Raw genomic sequence first — 22,257 nt, forward strand, 5'->3', positions numbered from 1 at the left:
TGGTACGTATGGATCCCCAGGTGCATGCTGATCTAGCTTCTTACAAATTTGTTCAGTGTGTGTCAGCAAAGGTCTGCACTGAATGTTTTACAATAATTTATGGTTTTAGTGCTCACAGCTGAGTTTGCTGTGACACTGAAACAATTCAGAAAGCACATGCAGTACACAGATGTATTGGGTCTGGCTGACATGGAGCTGACTTTCTACAGCAGCCCGCAAATAACTCATGGGAAGTTACTCATGGCAAAGCCCTGCTCTTCTGGTACCAACTGAACTGGAAGTGGAAAGTATATTTCTCTTTCTGATTTGCAGTGCCCCAACACCGATTGTTTACTTTATATTTTACTTTCAGGATTATGACTGGGATTAGGATTGGGTCTCAAGCTGTAATTATCTCACAACTCTCCTTAGATTTCTTCTACCTTTTCCCATGCTGCAGAGAACAAAGCTAAGAAGCAACTGTGTGAGCATCTGGGTCTCAGTTATGGCTAGCCCACCATGGTGAATGAGCAGGTGATTTTTGAGAAGGAATTCATAACAGGAAGGCAGACTAACTCTTTCCCTTTTCTACCTACACGATCTTTTTTCCCTAATTAAAGAGAAAATGAAAAAATGTGTTGGTTCTGACACACACCTTCATGACTCTCAACTAGCAACTCAGGGTTGCTCCTGAGAAGCTGCTGTGGAAAATGAGAGTTTTTGGTTAAATGTGACATGCTGGCAGTACGTTTTCATTTTTAGGTTTCTTTCTCTCTCAACAACTCTATACCAGGTTCTCCAAGATTTCTGGGGAAATTAATGAGCTGAGCTTAATCTTACTATGTGTAATCCTTTGATTTGTGTAATTTATTGTGTTTATGCAGTGTTCACTTGTTTGGTTGGTTGGTGTGGATTTTTTTTTATTTGCATGTGTATGTTCTAATTAATTAAATATTCACATTATAAGAGGCCAACATACAGTATGAGGTCGCCAGCTCTGACTTTTGGAAACTCAGCACTTGCCTACTTGTGCTACTGCAGCTGCATGTGGGTTAACCAGGCTGCCAGGCTGGGAGGTACAGCCTTTTAAGCTTTCCCTACAAACAAACGCCACATTAAAAGCAGGATTTCCGGCTCAGGTGCCTGCCCTTGGTCCCGAGCTCCTCCCCTCAAAGCTTGCTGGAAGTGTGGATGGTCTGGGTCGCAGCTCAGCGCGCAGACCGAGGCGGGTCGCATCCCTGTGAGATAACATCCCTGTAAGATAACAGATAAGAGGAATGGAAACAAGGCTCCCAGAGATGCTCAGCCTGGAGCACCACCGAGCAGCGCCAAGCTAACTTGCGAGCAAACTTTTTCACTTTGTTACAGTGACACCTGGTGTTGCAAGGTAGCTTATTCGAGAGAGAAGCGTGAGGACGTCGGTAAAAGCAGCAACACCAAGCTTGTATTTTGGCACTGACAAACAAATGTTCCAATTTGCAAACACAAGGTTTTTTTCAGCTCCACTTTCTTCCTTCCGCATTTACTAAGTGGGGAAAAAAATAAAAAAAAAAGGAGTCACTGTGTCTTCGTGCATCTACTTGAGATGATTTATGTATGCATTATACTCTGGTGCAACAACTGTCACACAGTTTTGGGAACCTTCTCTTTGGGAACAACAAGACAGCAAAGCAGTCTTCTAAATATAAATAAAAAACTCGAACCCAATTCTTCATTGAAGTATGTCAAACATGAAGCCCACAGGGCTATCTTGATGTCAAATCAATTAGGGAAGACGTACTTAACTACTAGTATAGTTTACTCAAGGTCAGTAAATCAAGCTCCCTTCTAACATAATTTACCTTCGAGAAGGAGCACAACAATCTGTCCTGGTTAGGCAGGATGGGGTAACCAGGTAGAGTTACCATCTACCTGGGGTAGAGTTAATTTTCTTTACTCTGGCTGTCGTGGGGCTGTTTTGGGCCTGTGCTGAACAGAGGGTTCATTGTACAGAGATGGTTGTTATTTCTGAGCGCAGGTTACACAGAGCCAAGGCCTCTTCTGCTCTTTGTGCTGCCACAATGGTAGAGTAGGAGTGCAAGGGAGAATTGGACGAAACAGAGCCAGAACAGGTGACCCAAACTGACAAAAGGGACATTCCAGATCATCATCCTCAGTATATAAAGTGGAAGGAAGAAGGAGAAAGGGGGGACATTTGGAGTGATGGTGTTCTTCTCCCAAGTCACCATCATGTGTCATGGGGCCCTGCCCTCTGGAGATGGCTGAACGCCTGCCTGCCTGTGAGAAGCAGTCAACTAATTCCTTACTTGGCTTTGCTTGTATGTGTGAGTTATGCTTTCCCATCAAACTGCCTGTATCTCAGCCCACGAAAGAGTTCTCTAGCCTTTCCCCCTTTGATTCTCTCCCCAGTCCTGCAGGTGGGGCAGTGAGTAAGCACTAGCTGGGGCTTGACTGCTGGCTCGGGTTGAGCCACAACACATTCCCCAGGTGCAGACTAACAAAACTCAGGGCTACTAAAGCAGTAGCTCTATGAAAAAAAGATCTATACTCAACAGAGTCACGAATGGTAAAATGCTTTAATGTTAAGAAAACCAAAACAACACCTGAACTCCTCAAAAAACCCAAACATAAAACCCAAACAAAAACTCACTGAAAAGTGTATCAAATTACAAAGGTAAAGTAGTGATAACTGTGTTTTGTCACTGTGAAGGTCTAGTGTTCAGTTCTATGAGTGGGATTCTTAATCCAAATCAGTCTTTTAAAGGCAAGTACAGGCTGTGTGAACTTCTGTACTTCCATACTCACAAGCTGCTTCCTGGCACACCTTCTTCCCCTTCTTCCCACCTTCCCTCCACCCTCTGCCTCTATTTAGTTTGTCCAAATGGCATTTTGGACAAACTTGGCTGAACAACCCTGCTTGGCACTGTCAGATATTTGACAGAGGCCCTTCTCTCCATTTAAAGACTAAAGCATGTGCATTACCCTTCCTTTAGAACCACACACTCTGTTCCCATTAATGGCGCACTTTAGTGGCAAGGGACAAGAATGCCCAACAGGACTCATTCTGAGTGTCCTGGGTAAGTGCTCCAGCATGGAACAGGGAATATTGTTATTATTGTTTTATTCATTTCTGTTTTGATTTTTTTGTTTGATTTTTGAGTTTCATTTCACTTGGGGGAGGACTCTTTGGTGGGGTATTTTTGCTTTGTTTTGGTTCTTTTGTGAGGGGGTGTAGGGGTGTTCACAAGCAGTCAGCTGCTAATGCATTTTTTTGAAGTAACATGGCCAGCCAGTACCTGTACTTGGTCTCCATAGACCTTAGGTGCAGTCATGAGATGAGGATGAGAAAGAAGCAACTAGTTAGGTGTGGTGACCCAAAATGCAGTTGTTTCTTGAAGGGAGAGTTCATAATGCCAGAATTACTAATACGCAAATGCACCTCAAGAACAGGAAATAAAGAAAAACTTCCTGCTGAACCACGGTGGAAACCATAGCTCAGAGGTTCTGGTCCCTGCACAGGTTTGGGATGGCTTAATCCTTAAGGCAACAATTTCCTAAAATGGAGAGATTCTAGCAATACAGCTACAGTCTTTCTAGGTATTTTCTAGGCAAATTCCTTGTGATCTTTTAAAAGCATAAGATCAGTTTTATAACATAACAATTGCATTATGACTTTTCTCTGAGTAATGCAGGTACAACCTTGCTTCATTCTGGAAGGTTCTATCACTAACTTATTGTTAGAAAGAGTAAGCTGCTACTGAAGAGTTATTTTCTGTGGAGAATGAGATATTAGCCATTTCCAGAGAGACTTTTAAAATCTTTGTCATGTAGGTAATAGTAAATCTGTTGTTGCTTAAAAGAATAGAAGTTGTCTTCTTTATGGGTCTTATTTTTCCTTGGATATGGAAGCTTTGGGATTATTCTGCATTTCTCTAATACTATAAAAATATTGTAGCACCTTTTAATCTTTTCCCCCCAAGACCCATGGCTTTACTTCACTTCACATTCACCTCATAACTGTATTTTGTATTGGGTTTGCATGACAAGGTTTGGGTAGTGTGGGTGCTACAGGGCTGCTCTTTCTGAGAAGCTGATCTACCATCTCCCCCTGTGTCTGATGAAGCCCACACAGTCCATCTCCAAAGTGGACCCACAAGGTAGACCAGTTTGTTTTACAGCTGTGGCATCAATTCTGTTCCTTCTACTTACTGGGAATAACCTGGAGTAATACATTGTTGCTGACAGTCAGAGGCTGCACAGCTCTGATGCAGCTAGAAACTTCCACGGTGCAGCGGCTCTGGGAAAAGTATACTAAATAACCCTAAAAGGAACATAATAGTCAGGAGGAAAAAACATCTAGCTGTTACACATGTAGCTTTAAAACTACATATTACTCAAAAAATGTTACAAGTTTCACTGCTGATACATTTAGGAATAATTACCCCATAGATACTTTTCATAGATAGTTTTGACACACTGTGTCATATTTGCTCACATAAAATTAGGGAAACTGCAAGTCAAGTGCAAGAAGAAGAAGAGATATTACTGTCTTGAGGCCGAAAAATGCAAGATGTCCTTAAAAGAGAGACTTCAAGTGAGTGCTGTCATTCAGTAACAGGCATAAACCTTTTTTTGTTTTTTGTATAAAGACATGGTATTCTCTGATGCAGTTTAAAAGCAATTATTAAACTATTAAGTGCTGTTTTCAAAGCACTTATAAGAATATGTCTAATCCCTTCAATTTGGGTTTCTGACGTTATGACAGAGGCAAATGCAAGGAGAGATTCTTCAGATAAAATCTCTCCTTGCAGGAGCCTTTGGCTCTTGTTTTCATGTCCTCAAATTATTATTGATGACTGAATTATGAGTATTACCCCCATTATTACAAATAGATGTTTTCTTATTGGCTTCAGAAAAAAAAAGAGATAATTTTAATGTGACTTCATCTTAACTATTTTTAGGGGCTCCAGCAGGAAAGTTTGCTATTTGAAATAAGCCAAATATTTTATTTCTAGTCTGTTACGGATAATTTGTCTGCAAATGTGTTATCAAGCCACAGAAAGATCTCACTTCAACAGTTTCAAAGTTTAGGAATCTACTTTACAAACTCACTCTATGTGATGAGTATGTATACAGAGTTCATGGATTGTTTTTCACCAAGAGTTTTGAATTGTATTAGTTTTCAGATGAAATGTAGGCAAGAAATTAATGCCTATTTAATGTTTAGGGAGTTTGCGTGAGCAGCTCCCTAAACATCTGATAAAGAAAAGCATCTCTCCCTGCCACTTACAAAGCTTTCCTCATTAACTCTGTAAGTCAGGCTGATGCTTCCAATAATCACTTAGTTTTGCATTTTCTACCAGCATACATTTACTTATGAGAACTCCTAAACAAAGAAAACATACATAATTATAGGGCTAGAGGTTTACAAGGTGGCTCACATTTGATGACCTGCAATATTTTCTTCTATTTTCCTTGCTAATGCTGTGATTTACATCTCCACATCCAAGTACATGCCCATTACAGGGAGAAAGCAAGCTGTACTTTTCTTAATTAACTGGTAGTTCTATAAACCTTCAGAGGCTGGTATTATTACAGTATTTTGGAGGAATACAGATTAACGAGTAGCTAAAACAAGAATAGAAGAGCTCAGCCCATGCAAAACTGGAAGTAAAATCATGGGGCAATGTTTTTTGCATTACCTGATCCTGCAAAACATTTGATGATAGGATGTCTCAGAGATGCCTGTGAACTTTGACAAAGAAGATTGTTAAGGAATTATTCTAGAATGTAGCACTGTGTCCACATCAGATTCTCATCATTCTGCAATAAATCCAGGTTGTCTCAAGAAATCCTTATGCATAGGAATTTGGTTCCCAGAAATGTGTGCAAGTCAAGCATGTTGAATTCTGGCAGCTCCAGCTATGATGAGCATTTCCCCTTGTGGAGTAAGAATCATCTGGCATGCCTGCCTCACACATACCGGCAGTCCACAACCTCATGAATTACTTCAGTGTTGAGTCATGGCAAATGACCCTCCTAAGGGCAACCTGGTAACAGGAACTCAGCTGTCAGCGACATCACTGCATCACTAGTGATGCATCAAGTATTCTTCAGATGACTAATTAACATCTATCATTTTCTTCTTCAGTAATGTACTTGGTGAGGCACTGCAAGGTCCAGACAAATCCTGGAACCTCCGATCAGTCACACTGTTTAAACTGCATCTCAGTATCCTGCACGCACTGTGGTATTTTTCATTTCCTCTCATGTTTATAGAAACAAATTCATTATTATTTGTGAAAGAATAGGCGGAAAAGTTTCAAAATCTCAATTAAAAACTAAAAATCATTCCATCTAGATGACTACCCCAAAGATATAAAAAATCTTTGATGACTTTTTATCACCTTTTAAAAAATATTCTCATTTCTATATGATTATACTGAAGATCAGTATTTAAAGGGGCCCACTCCCACATTATTCTCTGTTCAATAAGTTCCTCAAAAAGAGACAAAACCAAACTCCTGATACCCAGAACTCTTATAGCATGAGTTATAATAGTTTAATGCAGTTCCAAATATATCCTAAACTTCAGTAAAATGCAAACTCCTTTTCCCTTGCAAAGCTGCCATTTTATAAGCTGACTCACCACCATGACAACCACCATGTTAAATGGTGTGCAAAAATTATTTCCAGCAATATATCCTTCAGCCACAGCTACAACCAAAGACAGAAGGCTTGCCGGAACCAAAACTGTCTGCAGACAGGCTGGACTAACACCAGCCCAGCCAACACTGCAGCTGTGCTCACCCACAGCACAGTTTCATCAGCTATAGTACCAGCTCTGAACAGAGCATCAGGAATGTGACATGAAGCCTTCACAGGACTTTCCCATTGTACAAACATTTTTGCACTGTGTTGCAACACATTGTTTATCTCTGTCACTCTGCTCGCTCCTGGTACTGACAGGTTTTGTCACCACTATGAGAAGAGAATTCTTCCTCTTATTTTCTCATTATACAGCTTCTGCCAGTTCCATCACATGCTTTCCTATCATTCCAGGATTTCCTCTCACCTTTAACAAAGAACAAGGCCATTATGAATTCTTCCAACTGGATGAACATTTCCCATATGTATGGCACTTTCAAAAGCCAAATTCACTTTTGGTTCTCCCTTCAGAGACACCCTTTCTGAAGCTAAATCCAGATTACTTATTAACTTCCTTCCATGCACCCTCCTACCTGGTCATCTGCAGTGTGTGCATGGGATATTCCTTGTTTACTCTGCCATTGTTGACGTCAATGGGCAGGACAACAGATGTGACACTAAGTTAGTCAGAGGTCATTGCTGTGCTGTTGGGAGGACTTATCTGTCAGTGAAACCTCCAGATAACCTTCAGATCCAACACTTCTGAATACACCTGACAAATCCTTTTCTGCCACTGAACACTTCTTGGTGTTTTCCAGCTTGACAGGACAGACATCAGGTGCTTATCTGCACCCAAAGAATCAAGTTTCAGTATTTCCTTCATTCCAAGGCAGGGATGGGCAACAACCTCAGAGCTGAACTTCCTCACAGAGCATTTGAAAAATGTAGTTTGAGAATCAAATTTTTCCATGCTCACTACAGCAAATCAGGCAAAGCAGCAAAGCAGATGTGGCATAGCATATTGTCATAGGTTAATTTATATATATACTGCTAGTTAAATGTAAAGAGTAGGAAGACAAAAGAAATCAAACCATCCTAAATCCTGTAAAGACAGTTACTGCAACTTCAGTTAAGTTCTGTGTATCGCTTAATCAACACTGGAATAGAAACTGGGAAGGGAGTAACTTTATATGCATCACTCCATTATGCAAGTCTTTTCATATCAGAGAAAACGACATCAGATCCAGATGAATCTCTGAATTCTGAAAATGAAACGAAAGTGTGATGAGAAATTCTAAAGCCTGCAGGTTTCTTCTTTACAAAATATTGGTAGCAAAAAGGTCAGAAATCTGTAATGCACACTTAATACATGGTAAATAAGCTTTAACTGTTCATGAACTGTACTGGTGATGGCATTTATACACTTGTTTCTTTTTTGTGGGGAAAAAAAAATGAACAAAATCTTTGGCCTAGGGTAAGACCCCATTTGGAAACTCATTGACAGCATGCTGCAAGTTCTTCCTTCAGAAAACCACTATAGCTGCTTTAGCTCTTCCTATCTATGCTTACTCTAGACTTTCAGGCAGGTTTCCAGGTAGCAATAACACTTCCGACGGTCACATAATACTGAATTTCGAACAATTACACAAAGAGACTTTATTCCATAAAAACAGGAAGTTGTTATATGTATGAAATAAATAACCATGCTTACAGATAGAAAATGGAATATTTTCTGAATATTTTCAAAGAAATTCTGTTCCTAATACATAAAAATGTGTATTAATATAAATCCCCACATGCATCATCATACACAATGCCAAAATTAACATACAAGGATCTTAGATGTCTAATCAGGGTTTGGAGCAGTTTAAGGGCAAGCACTGGTTTACCACATTTGATGGCATATAAACTCTTGCATAAACACAGCCTTTTAGCTCTCTGTTTTTTCAAAATTCATACTTTTAAATTGTTCTTCAAGCACATCAGAATCTTCATCACTGTCTGCACTACTGAAATTTGTATTAAAATCCAGCTCATCTTTCAATTTAGTGCTCTCTTGGCCATCTTTAGAAGTCTCATTGTCAGTTCTGTCTTGTCCTTTATCAATCCTGTAGAAAGCAAGAGGGATATTATCAGCACCCACTTCTGGAATTTCAACAAGAATGGGATGGAGGATAGAATATCCTCCTGGCATTCCCTCCCAATGTAGGATGGAAGATGGCAGGAGATGGGAAGAAGGAGGAGGGGCAATAAAAGTCCCTAAAGTTACTTCACACTAAATAGGAAGGATATAAAACACAGTAAAGTATGCATAAAATAGTATTTAGTACAGAAGAGACTGCAAAGAAAGAAAAGTAAATATTTGAACAGCTTGACCAAGCAAGCAACTGCTGGATTGTTGTCACAAACTACTAAATTAATGTTTCATGTGTCATGCTCAATAGAGAGCACCAGTAAACAACGTCAAAAGCCTGCTAAATGTACCGTGGTAACTGTGCTTAATATCAGTCCTTGTTTAGTTCTTCTGTTCACTAGTAACTGAATCATCAAGTGGCAGCCAAAATGCAAACAGTAAAGCGGCTTGTGCATATTTTATGATGCTCTACACAAAAAACCCATTTTGAAGTGCTTTGTTAAGAAGAAATACAATTTACCCATTGGTGCTAAAATGTCTTATCCAAGTAGGACTTTTGCTGCCTCAGCCTCACTAACATCAATAAACATTTTAGCCCCAGTTGCATCTGAAGAAAGTGAGGAAAATTACTCCTACTGATTCATGTTGGGATAATTGAGAATATGGCATAAATTATGACAGCTTCTTGGCAGTTTCCAAACAAGGCTTATTACAAGGGGAATTATCAGAACAGGACTGAAACTATGTACTCTATGAGCTACTTACGGAATCACTATTTCTTCTTGTTTCCCACACTTAGCACAAATTTCTAGTTTACCAGCACATGGTCGACAAATAATATGATAAGGATCTTTTACAGTCTTCTGGAGGCATTTCACACTGTGAAGAGAAAGAAAATATGATTCAAAAAATATTGTGGACATTTACTAAACATTCTGTGTTCAAATACAATATACAAAAGAGGAACAAACACTCAAAAGAGGAACAACACATCTTCGGCTGATTTCAGATTAAACACTCAATGTTTTATCAAGTAGCATAATCAAAATCATTGCCATTCACCTCTCTCCCTTACTTTCCTCAGGAAGAATTAATAAAACAAGTATTGAGAAAGAAACATTAAATAAAGAATTTTATATTTAAGTTGACAGAATAAACATTTCCCTTCATTTCAGTAGGCAGTTTTTACTTTAAAATTGCACAACTTCCAGTTTAAGGATAAAAGCAGCATATGGCATAAAAAAGTACATGGACTTTACAAATAAAAAGCTTTCAGCTGCAACACTGAAATGACTTCCTCTTGAACTTCTCAGAATATAAACTGAGTGAGTGCTAGACTTTGTTTTCTATGAACATAAGCCTGCATGGAATAGTATTCTCAACAAACCCAACCTGATAAGGTAGAGGGCTTGGGCTATTCTTTTTCAAAATGTGATAATATTCTGTGGATTTTGTAATTTCCAAAATTCTATGGCTTAACATTCAGCTGGCATTTCCAAAGCCTTGTATATCTGGAGAACATAACTGGAACAATATATCCCATGTAATGCTGATCTCTTGACAGTAATTTTTAATGCCTCAAAAGCTCTTCCCAGACATGTCTTACTAAACAGAGGCAATACCAATGCAAGGCAGATCTATATATTTTTTTTTAAATAGTTTGACTTCTAATAATTAAACACTCAGAAGTAAAGTAGGGAATACTCGTGGTTATATTAAGACTCATAATTTTAAAGATGTTACAAAACTAAAAATAATTGAGGTATTAATTGAGGTACAGGGAAGTCCTCCATCCCCATCTTTTGCAATATAAAGATTATTTTTTTTAAATTGTCACATTTTTAATGTCTATTATGCTTTCACTTCACCCAAAAGCTTCATATGTTAAAAATTTTCCTAGTCTTGTCCTTTCAGAACAATGGCTCACCCAGCCATTGTACTGCTGGCATAGAAATCATGACCTGTAAAGTCAGAATGCTCTGAGAAACAACTTCTTAGTTCAAAAATATGAGAGAGAACATCACATATTCTTTTATAAGCTGCTGTTCTAAAATGTCACTTCAGAACATTTAGAACAGTTCTTCAAAACAGTTGTTTAAACAATTCTTTAAACAGTTGTTTAGAACAATTAAGAAGCTGTCCAATGCTTCCCTAATTTACATGGGGTTTTTGCCTCCTCTCTTCCCTTTGGGAAAAAAAACCAAAACAGGATGCACAAATAACATAGTTATTTGGGAAAAAAGTGGAAAACCCAACTTCATCTGTGGTGCACAGAACATAGAATTCTTATTTTTTATTCAGCAAGCCTTCTACCTAATCATTTATTCTTTACATGAAAGGGTGAAACTGGTTAGTAATACCAAAATACAAGCTACTGTGACAAACCTGGCTGTACTGTGCGCACAGCCCAGCTGTGCTTTCTCTGAGTTCTGTGTTTCATTGCTGAAACACTGCTGTGTCTGCTACCGCAGGAGGTAAGGACCTCTGCAACAGAGCAAATAAGAAGGAAGCAGAGAGCATCTCCTTCAGAAAACTAAAATAATTATGTGTTTGTGATAGGTTAAAGTATTTATCATCTTTGCCATAGAGTTACACAAAAACAAGCAATACAGAACTCCATGCAAACAATGCCAACATTTGCTACTTAGGATTATAGTTTCTTACAGAAAAGGAGAAAACATGCTAAGAGGTAATGAAATGCATGAATTGCAAACATTAGCAAAGTAGAGAAGTCAAGAGATGTGCAGATCCCTCTAATACAGATGTGAAACAAGACCTTAGAAAATTGTGTTACAACATGGTCAGTAAGACTTTTTGTTCAGGAAGACAGTGACAGTCTTGGAAACCTACGGGTCCACAGTTCAACCAGTTTTAACAGCAAAGAGGGAAGCAGCTGCTCTTCCTCTGTGTCTCCTTTTCAGAAGATTGCAACAAAAGACTTCAGAATTAGAAAATTAACATTGCATAATACCAGCTTCTTCTGAGTTTCCAAAGCCAGAATATTTTCCAAAAGCTCACAAACTACATGACCAACAATTAACAAAAAATATATTTACTCACCATTTTTTAGGTTTTGTCAGTAGCTTGTACTTTCTGAATTTTACTCGCCACTCCAAGATACCTTTGCAATGCTGACACACTCCATCATGAAGCTTAGCATTTATTTTCTGAATAAGTAAAAAAAAATACATTGATGACTTCCTGCTGTAAAGAGTAAAATCTTGCTTAGCAAGTATTTTACCCATCTTATAATTGATACAGTACTATAAACATGTTTGCTTGGTACTAACATTAAGGTTTTCATATACTTTGTCTACAGATTTTCTTCAATGGAAAGGATACCTTGAAATTAAAGAATAGATGATGATGATGATGATGATTATTTTAATTATCTTAATACTCATACTTATTTCTGTTATTGTAGTGCTGAGAATTGATTACTGTAGGTATTTAATTATTTTCACCTCTAGAAATTTTACAAAATGGATAAAAGAACAAATAAGCCCTGAAATACACAGCTTTTGTCCAAAGAAGACAACTTACAAGATGTAGCATTTAACTTATTGCTCAAGCTATCACTGTACTACATAGTTTAAGTAGTCTCAGGATTTTTCCTCAGATAACAACAAACTAGAATCCACACACTACTTGCAGTCAAATTATTCAATCTCTCTCTAATCCTAGCCTTCCTTTATGAAAAATATTTTTGCTCTCTGCATCTAAGATAATTTTTTTAAATGGTAACTTAAACCATGGTATATTTTCAAGACAATGAAAAATTTACCTTAATATCTCCTACAACATTTTGTGTTTAGCTTTCTCAGAAATATAAAATGTCAACTGGCTAGTATTATTTCCACAAGAGAAGTTATTTTGAGATGGGAAAAGGTATCAAATCACACTTTTACTTTAAATAACAAGCTATGTCATTGTAAACTCAATCCACTTTTATTTCTTCTCTATTTAAGAATGCCAGCACTAATGTTGTCTATCATATGGGTGTTCAAGTTAATTGAGAAATTTAAAACTAGAAATTTCAGGGTTAAAAACCTCTTATAATAAAAAAATGTATTTTTTAAGACGGTTTAAAAATGGCTACCACATCAACATTGCATTATTAAAATTGTTTAAACCACATCTACTTCTTAGCATACTTAAGAGGAGCGATTCTGCATTAATCTGGACTTCAATTGATGTTATTCTTTCACAAATAAACTGAAAAAAAAATATTCTATGAATACAGCATCTTCTGAAGTAATTTCCTGCTTTTATGACTCACAAGAGTTTCTTACTACTCCACAAAGCTCTACTTCAATACATAAGACCAAAAGAACAAGGCAAGCTTTAAAAACTCAGTATCCTATTCTATTAAAAAAAAATTTATATGGCAGAGGAGATGCTACTTTCAAGTGAAACTATACTCTGCGACTTATGTTCCATTGTCTCCTTTTTTATTAAACTTGCTCATTCAAAATGAGTTTTCCTGTGGTGTGGTTAACTGAATGTGTGGTTTCTGGCTGCTTCAGTTAAAACAAAATTATTTTCTAAATGATCAAATACAGACTTGGCATATTAAGAAGTCATCCAAACAAGGTTTTGCACACTGCTTGAATTTTGAATACAGAAAGTTGTGGTTCTGCTGCATTATGGATATATTTTCCAAAAAATACCAACAAACACTTAATGTGCAGAATTTCTGAGAGAAGAAAATCATCATTAAGTTCCCATTAGGTAGATAACTGTTAAAGGCGATTTAATATCTCACAATTCAGTATCTTGCAATTCAAACTACTGTGAGCAGTGCCTGTGTTCAGTCTTTCAAAATTCATGCAGTTCAAAGACAAGCCTTGTTTTCAGCACTTGACCAGCATGAAGCAAGGCTCCAGGCACTATAGCCCACAAGGTGCAAACTAGAATGAACTTCCCAGAGCTCCCCCTCACTTCCCGGACTTGCATTGACTGCAGGAGGCCAGGAAGATACACTGTAATTTGCTTTTCCAGGTAGGGATACATTTATTGTTACCAGCTGGTTTTAGTTTTGCTAAAGGCAGAATCCAATGAAAGTCAAAAGACTGCAGAAGCTTAAGCTGAAGGGAGATGGCTGCTCTTCCAAAGAAGCAGTTAGCTTCCTGGATGAAAATTATGTATATTCCCTTAACACATCCTGACATCACAGCTGGGGCTGGGGTTGGGAGCTGTGCCATGGAGTGATCCAGGGGCAGGCTCAGGAAAGCCTAAAGCTCCTGGAATGCAAGACCCTGTGTTCAGGACTGCACACCCTGAAGAATGATCAGAAACTACTTCAGAAATCTCTCATCTGAAGCAAATCCAAAGTTCATCAAACAGGCAGCCTATTAAAAATTCTGCTTAATATTTGCTATGGAACAAGGAAATATACACAGTCATTGCTCATGGAACTTTATAAAGCTCTTCCCCACCCCAACACTCTCATCACATGGCTCCAGAATACACAACAATCACACAGGGATGAGTTTCTTTTTTCTTCTTTTTCCAATCAAACTGAAACACAGACCATCCCAAAAGCTGAAGATGCCAAAGATGAAGGGACGCTACAGCAGGGCACAGGCAATCCAAAAGGTTCCTCACCTACACTGATGACAACTGCCTTCTCCAAGTGAGAGAGGAGTCAACAAGCAGAGGCGCTGTGCAGGACCCTGCTCTCACCAACGAGGAGGAGCTGGTGAATGTGAAACTCGAGGGCAGCCTGGGCTGCAGTGACCATGAAGCAGTGGATTTTAAGGACCTTGGGGCAGTGAGGAGCTCGGGAAGAAGGCCACAAGAGAACAGACTTTGGCATCTTCAAGGATCTCCTTAGTAGAATGCCATGGGCTAGAACTGTGGACAGAAGAGTGGCTCAAAAGAGCTAGATGATACTGAACAGTTGTCTCCTTCAGGTTCAATTGCAATGCATCCCTACAAAGAGGAAGTCAAGACAGAAAACTGAGATGCCTGCATGGGTGGACAAAGAGCTCCTAGAGAAACTTAAACAGCTAGCTCACAGAGGGTGCAAGCAGGGGAAAGTAGGCTGGGAGGAATACACAGAAATCGAGCCAAGGAACCAAGGAGATGGTTAGGAAAGCTAAAGTACAGGCAGAAATAAATCTAGTAAAGGATGTCAAGGGTAAGAAAAAAAAAGGTTCTTTAGGTATGTCAATGATCAAAGACAGACTTGGGAAAATGTGGGTCCTCTCAGGAGGGATACAGGAGGCAGAAAACCTGCTTTCCCTGGACATGTAGAAGGCATTTGCACAGTGGAACTGAGTGTACCCTCAGCAAGTTTGCCAATGACACCAACCTGTATGAAGTGACCAACACACTGGAGGGAAGGGATGCCATGCAGAGAGAGGTGAACCTGTACAAATCTCATGATGTTCAACAAGGCCAAGTGAAGTGCAAAGTCCTGCACATGGACTGTGGCAATCCCAAGCACAAATACAAGGTGGGTGGAAAATGGACAGGAGTACTCTGAGGAAAAGTGTCGGAGAGAAAATGAGGCCTTTGCTGGGGTCGAGCCATTTGTCGGTGAGGGGAGACTCAGACACTCAATATGAGTGATAAGCAAATTCCGTTTATTGAAGAGAGCATCAGACACTTATACAGTGAGTAATAAGCTTATGAATATTCTGTAAGCTAAGCAATCTATTGGTTAAACTATACCACAAACTCTTCCTCATTCCTTAGGGGTTACAACTCTCTTTTCTCATGTCTCTTCCACTGTTTGTTATCCTACCACAGCTAGGGCCAAGGACATGCTATCAACACAGGTGCAGGACTTGGAATTAGCCACGGTTTTGTACTTTTCCAGTCTCTAGCAGCTAAATTCCCAACATAATATGAAAGGTTCTCAAAACCTTCATATCTATTCCCAGACTGGCTGTCTGTTCCCAGTAGCAGCCAAGGACAGAATGGTCTGAGAATCTTGTTGTTTATATAAAAGGTGGCTGAGAACCTAATTATTTACAGGATCAAGCCTGGGAAAGGCTGCTTTACAGCAGGCCCCTATATTTCCCTCAGCTGAATACCTTCATGGCCTCTTTCTTCAAGCCATGCTTAAACCAGGCTCTCCACAGAAAAGGACTTTGTGGGTGTTGGTGGATGAGAAACTCAACATGGGTTAGCAGCTTGCAGCCCATAAATCTGGCCAGCAGTGCAAGAGAGAGGATTCTGCACCTTCACACTGCTCTTGTGAGACACCACATAAGCATTCAGATCTGGATGATGAGATAACATAAGAAAGACATGGGCTTATCAGAGCAAGTCCAAAGAAGGGCCACTAAGTGGACCACCCTTGCTAGCAGAAGGACTAGAGGAGGTTTGCAACTAGATGATCTTTAAGGTCCCTTTCAACCCCATCCATTATATGATTCTGTCATCACATTTATGTGCATCAAAAATCACTTTAAGTATCCTGATCCAGGCATAAAGATGCCTGGAAGCTTCAGCATGGTAATAGCACAAATCTTACGCAGCTATTCCAATTGCATCTGCTCAGAAGGTCACAAACTGGAAGAAAGACAACAGCTTTAAGTTCTGACTTCCTCCTTCTGAGGGGCACACATAGAGCATCTTCCCCTTGTTCAGCAATTTGTATTTTTTACTCAATTTTGATGCCTCAAGTATGAGGCGTTGTAATTAACCATTGGCTCAGCATATCTGAATACAAGAGCCACTAAGACTTTACAACCCTACCAGGCAGTTGGTTTAGAAAGTCAATAGAGAATGATGGATTGATGTAAAGAAAGCAGTTAGAGAATTTAACTTGTGTTTGTCTTTCAGATTTATTTTGCTCAGAAAAAAAGGCATGGTATTTATGTGCTACCATTACTAAATAAATTGTTAATTTACTGTGGTTTTTTACACTTCATTCAGCATCTCCTCTGACCAAAACAACCCATAACACACCACTTTCAAAAGCAATGCAGACTTGAAGAAGTAAAGAAAGATGTCCCTAATTAAAAATTTGAATAGTCTGTTTTTTCAGATTTTTGAAAATGCTAAAAAAGCATGTGAGAGAAGTTCTCATAACAAACCTGAAGACAAATTTTCTTGTTTCTCAGTTCCTGGTCAGAATGGGGAAGTCAAATAAACTCCTCTGGTGCTTACTTTTCCTATTAATATTTACTTTTTAATATATTTTGTATATTGTTTCAACTTTCACAAACTCATATGTTTTTCCTTTTGCCCATTTAATGGCTTGCTTTTCCTTGAGGGTATTAAAAAACTCAACAGCCCACACGAAACCCTGAAAAAAGCTAGTCAACTTCATTATTCTTTTCCAACTTTTCTACCCAGCTTTTTGCAGGTAGCCAGGGCCTCACACACAAATAGGAGGTAGCACTTGAAATTAATTTCTTGGTGTAAAATTAATTTATTGGTGTGAAAACTACTCCAACATGTTAGATTATGTTTATGTTGCAGCAGTTTCTCTGGGGTTTTCTTTATGCTCATTTCCTTGTTTTAATCAATAGCTCTCTCTTTTCTTTAGCATACTTTGCTCCAAGGAAAAGTGCAACTCATCCAGCACTTGTGGTACATCTGTACATTCTCCAGGGAAATTACAGTTATGCAATAGAGACATACCTGAGCAGCCTTAAGGTATGATGCCACAAAATGCTCCATGTGCACACTATAAGCACATTCAGCTGTACATTAACAAATCAACATCCTCTGATCCCATAACCTAACATTAAATCACCTAACAACCTGCCAAAAGCAGTTCAGAATGTATTAAAGTAAACGAATGCACCTACACCTACTAACTTGGCACACAAAATAATCCCTAGCTAAAACTAGCATTAAAGCGCTCACAGGTAGAATGTAATGACAGGGTTTCAAAGAAGCTTCACCATCTGTTTGTAAGCTTCTAATTATGTGTGAACCTATGGGTATTTTGGTTTCCTCTACTGAAAGCAGATTCCTTCTACTGAGCACATATCAGTGGTCCACTCTGCTGTAACTGAGTGAAATGTTAATGCCACCCATAAACTTCCTTGTCAGAAACACAGGTGGCACTGCTTCAACCAGTAAGGCTGAATGCAGCACAAGGGTGAATGCAGGATTTCTGAACAAATGAACTTATCAAAAAAAACCCAAAAAAAACCAAAACTCCACAGGACCTCCAGCGCATGACTACTAAGCAGTTAAAGTAGGTCACTGCAGACTGACAAATGTGAAACTGAGCCACCAGATGCCAGATTTCATGGTTCCAGTACACATTACACAGGCTAAAATTGTCCCCCACAGAGCTTCAGTTGATCCCATATTGTATCAGCATTACTTGAAAATCCTTTTTCTACAAATGTTTTCTCATCAAGTATTTCAAAACTTAAGGAACATACGCATATAGCATTTAAGAGAGCACTGGAAGGACTCTCATCATCTCCCCCAGAAAGAATGGAAAATGCACAAAGTCACATACATACACACCAGACACACCTCCAGCACCTACCCACACATTCTGTCTCTCACTCTCTGCCCCATAGAGTCCAGAACAGATATTATATTTGCTCCTATTCTCCCCACATGAAAGGCTACAACCCAAGACGGAATGCACTTCTGAATCCAGAGTAAAAGGAGTGGCTAAACAGTAGACTTCAGCCTACCAAGCTACTCTACGCTGCAGCAAGAACGTTATCTAAAAAACTGCAATATGGTTATCTAACAATTCCAGTCGGCCACTGGTTTATCTCTAATTCCCTTCTGTGTTTCAAAATATGATTACTGACTCAGCATTTAAGCTCTACACTCAGCTGTTCTCTACCTAGTGCTTTCCCACAGTCTAAACCAGTGTTTCAACTAAAACAAGTGATTTATCCATGCACCTGGCTGAAAAAGTAACTGACATTAATACTGTGGTAAAGCTGAGGTTCAAAGGTAATAAACCCTGAAATTTAGGGAAATATGAATTATCATCTTAATTAAAAGAATGAAATAGAGAAACAAAACAGTCCTTTTGAGTGTAAATAGGAATCACTTTGTGGTTTACCATCTTACTACAATGGAATTCTAAATGTTCTCATTAAATGATATTTGCTTTCATTTCTAGAACTACTGCAGTTTTCATGATGTTTTTGTAATATACTTTACATAAAATGTATATTCATATAACATAATGTGTATTCCTCAGCTTGGTGCTGCAAAGAGCTATTCTGGAATATACCATGTAATGCAAACGCCAATAAACAAATTCCAAGATTCAGTAACTAACAAGATGGTGTCTTACCCTGTCCTGGCTATTCCTTCTTCAGGTCATCCTAAGATGCACACTTTTCCAGCACTGTTGTAGCTGTTTCCCAAATACAGTAGAGAGGCAGTGTACTTTGTTGCAAGGATGTTTCACCTCAACAAGCCTCAAGAGCAATTCTGTAGTAATGCTGTAGGTAAAGACTGATCATTAGAGGAAAGACAGGTGGATCTTCTAGCATGTTCTCAAGTAATCAGGTCTGTGGCCTCTAAGATTAGAAAATGGATGACACAGTCAGTGTCGGACAAAAAGCACGAAACATTTCAAAAAACCAAAACAAAACAACTGGATAATGACTGCCAGCAGAGAAAAGTCAAAATCCTATTAGATCAATTTCCTCTGCAGATACTGCTTCACTGAAAGAAATAGCAATAACACCATAATTAACTACCTCAACTCCACCCACTGTACAACCTGGAGCTATTCTAGTAAATATTCAACATTGCTAATGCAGTGTACAATTGCAGCAGGATCCAAATTTTAAGCTGATAAGCATTTTGCAGCCTTTCAAGATAGCATTGCATTGGACAGAAGACAGAAGAAGCCTGTACAACAGAAGACAGGCTAAACACAAACCCCCCCCATTATGTTTAACAGTGATTTTCAGGAGATCCATTTTCTTTGAGAAGCTTTAAGCATTCTTTTGATCTACTGAATAGAAAGAAGTATGCTCCACTCCTTTATCAGTCCCTATGACAGACTTTCTATGATTTCTTCATTTTTCCTCATCACACCTTGAATATCCATGACATATCTGATCATCCAGGACTGCAAAAGACAGAGATGCAAAACCGTGATCATTCAGCATAGTCCATATCTAAACTATGACATTAATCACCCCTTAATCTTTGCTAGTCTAACTTCTTTAAAACAGCAAAATGGGGCTAGCATCATTATACTGACCCCTGTGTATCCCTGTCCTGGTGCTGGCCAAGCCAGGGTTAATTTTTCTAGGACATTAAGGTTATTCCATACCACTTCACATTATTTTGCAGGAGTGGGGGCACATAGCATGGTGTGGTCTGGTACTGCCAGGAGCCCCACATAGTGAACGCCTGTGTGTGAATCATCTCTTCTACACTATTGCTGTGACTGTTTTCTTATTTCATTTGCTGTTTCCAGTAAACTGTCCTTATCTGAACCTGTGATCCTTGCCTTTTGTGCCTCCAATTCTCTTCTCCAGGGCTATGCAGGGAGATAGGTAGGGGGAGGGATGAGTGAGTGGTGCATGGTTTAGAGTGCTTCAGTTACAACACTAAACTGGGGAATATAATCCCTAAAACACGGCAGTACCTTAGGACTTGAATTTGTACATGACAGCATGCCCTAAGAAAAAGAAACGTATCCTTTCCCCTTACCAAACATTACCTAACCCCAGAATACGAGGCACATTCTTCAGGATGCTACTTCCACACACTCAGCCCTCTCCATGAACCAGCAGGAACAGAGAGAAAATTAACAATTTGCTTTAAATGGAAAGAAAAAAAAAGACAAGTAGACGTCCACAGCTAACCTTGGCCACATTAAAAAAAAAATATTTTCTTGAGTGCATGACATGGTGTAGCCAGTTCTATAGGATATCAATTATTTTCAAAGGAAAGAAAAACAGAAAAACAGTCATGTGTGTATTAAAGTAATTACATCAGTTACAAAACAGATACCAAAATTCAGTTTCTCTTTGAAAACTTTTTTGATAGACCAGCTCTCTACAACATTTCTCTGTGTGTGTGTGTTTGTACCAGACAGAAAATACTCTCCTATCAGAGGTCATGCACTGACTCATACGATAAATAATACTGTCACTGCTTAGAATCCCAGGAAAGCAGCCTGCAAGTTCAACTTGCAGAACCGGTCCTAAAAAAAAACATCTCAAAAACCAACCAAAACAAACTCACAAAAAACCCAAACCTCCCTCTTTAGCATCAGGGCCTTAACTTACTGCTTTGTTTCCCTCCTCCTAGCTCTTTTTAACAACCCAGGCAGGTTCAGTTAAAGGGATATTGATATGACAGCAATAGCACCAGATAAACTCTCCTAGATTGTTCATCCTCCGTGTTTTTCAGCCCCTTCCACATATTATGTTACCAAAACTAAAAGCACAGAGTGTATTTCAAGAATCTATTGTAGACCGTTTGCCCTTCCCTGCTTAGTACCAAAAAAGACAAAACAGTCTTCTGGAACAACAGAGTGAAGATGATAACTTTTGTAGCAAAAGTGCTGACAAGACAAGCTGAACGCCCCTTTCTATTTAACTAATCAAAAGAGCTCCCTTTTTAAAAAAAGAAATTAAAGCACACATGAAAGTTATCTCAAACGTAAGCCAACTGAAGCTGGGTATTTATGTGGGATAGGGGAAAGTTGTCCAAACGTAGCTCTCAAAACATTAAGATTTCTGAGTTATGACCACATAGTCACACACTTTGAGAAAACCAAAAAAAAAAGAAGTCATATGGATAACGCCTTTCAAGAAGTCATAAGGATAACACGCCATTGAACATTTAATTGCTGCACTCACTGCACAAATGTATGCGCTTTATTTCAGTCTTCCTCTTAAAATTCTTTGGCTTAACGAGGTCCTTTCATGTCATAAGTATGATTCAAGTCTCACACTACCCATTTGCCTACAGTGACAACTGTCTGAAATGTCTTGTTACGATTCTCTCTTAGCAGCACTGCGCCTGGTGCGGGCGGAGCCGGGCCAAAGGTATCTCCATCCCTGAAACGGTCCCTCGGCATCCAGCGCCTCGTGACTTCCTCTGCGATCCCGAAGCCCATCAGGACCTGGCACCAGACCTCACAGGGACAGGGCATGGCTTCAGAAGCCGTGCGGGGACCTGCCCACGCTTTCGGCAAGACGCCCTTCCCAGGGCTCCGGCCCCAAGAGCTGCATCGCCTGCAGAGGGGCGGCTTCTGAGGCCGGGACGGGCCCGTGTGTCCCGGCCTGGCCCCGTCCCCGCCTGCCTTGCCCCGGGCCCGCCCCCGCCTGCCTTGCCCCGGGCCCGCCCCCGCTTACCTTGCACCGGGCGCTGGTGTCGTACTTGTCGTTCTTGAAGGCGCGTGCGTTCTGGTGGCGCTGGGGCCGCGTGCGGGACACGTTCCCCCGCTCCGAGCTCATCGCGGGCCGGCGCCGCGTGCCCCGGAACCGCTCCGCGGCCCGCCCGCGCTGGGCGGTGCCGCCCCGGCTGCGCCCCCATTGGCGCTGAGGCCCGCCAGGCCCCGCCCCGGCCGCCCC

The 22,257-nt window shown here is 39.8% G+C and overlaps 1 protein-coding gene across 1 annotated transcript; it reads right to left on the reverse strand.

The window, feature by feature from the left end:
* Positions 1-7,927: 7,927 nt before the first annotated feature.
* Positions 7,928-22,175, reverse strand: CZH9orf85 (chromosome Z C9orf85 homolog). Its single transcript, XM_064735793.1, has 4 exons — positions 22,039-22,175; positions 11,822-11,928; positions 9,527-9,640; positions 7,928-8,735 (listed from the first exon to the last, which is right to left on the reverse strand). Exons 1-4 carry the CDS (start codon positions 22,138-22,140, stop codon positions 8,558-8,560), a joined length of 501 nt encoding a protein of 166 aa, XP_064591863.1. The 5' UTR covers positions 22,141-22,175; the 3' UTR covers positions 7,928-8,557.
* Positions 22,176-22,257: the final 82 nt, after the last annotated feature.

The sequence above is a fragment of the Zonotrichia leucophrys genome, chromosome Z (assembly GCF_028769735.1).
Source record: "Zonotrichia leucophrys gambelii isolate GWCS_2022_RI chromosome Z, RI_Zleu_2.0, whole genome shotgun sequence".
NCBI lineage: Eukaryota > Metazoa > Chordata > Aves > Passeriformes > Passerellidae > Zonotrichia > Zonotrichia leucophrys.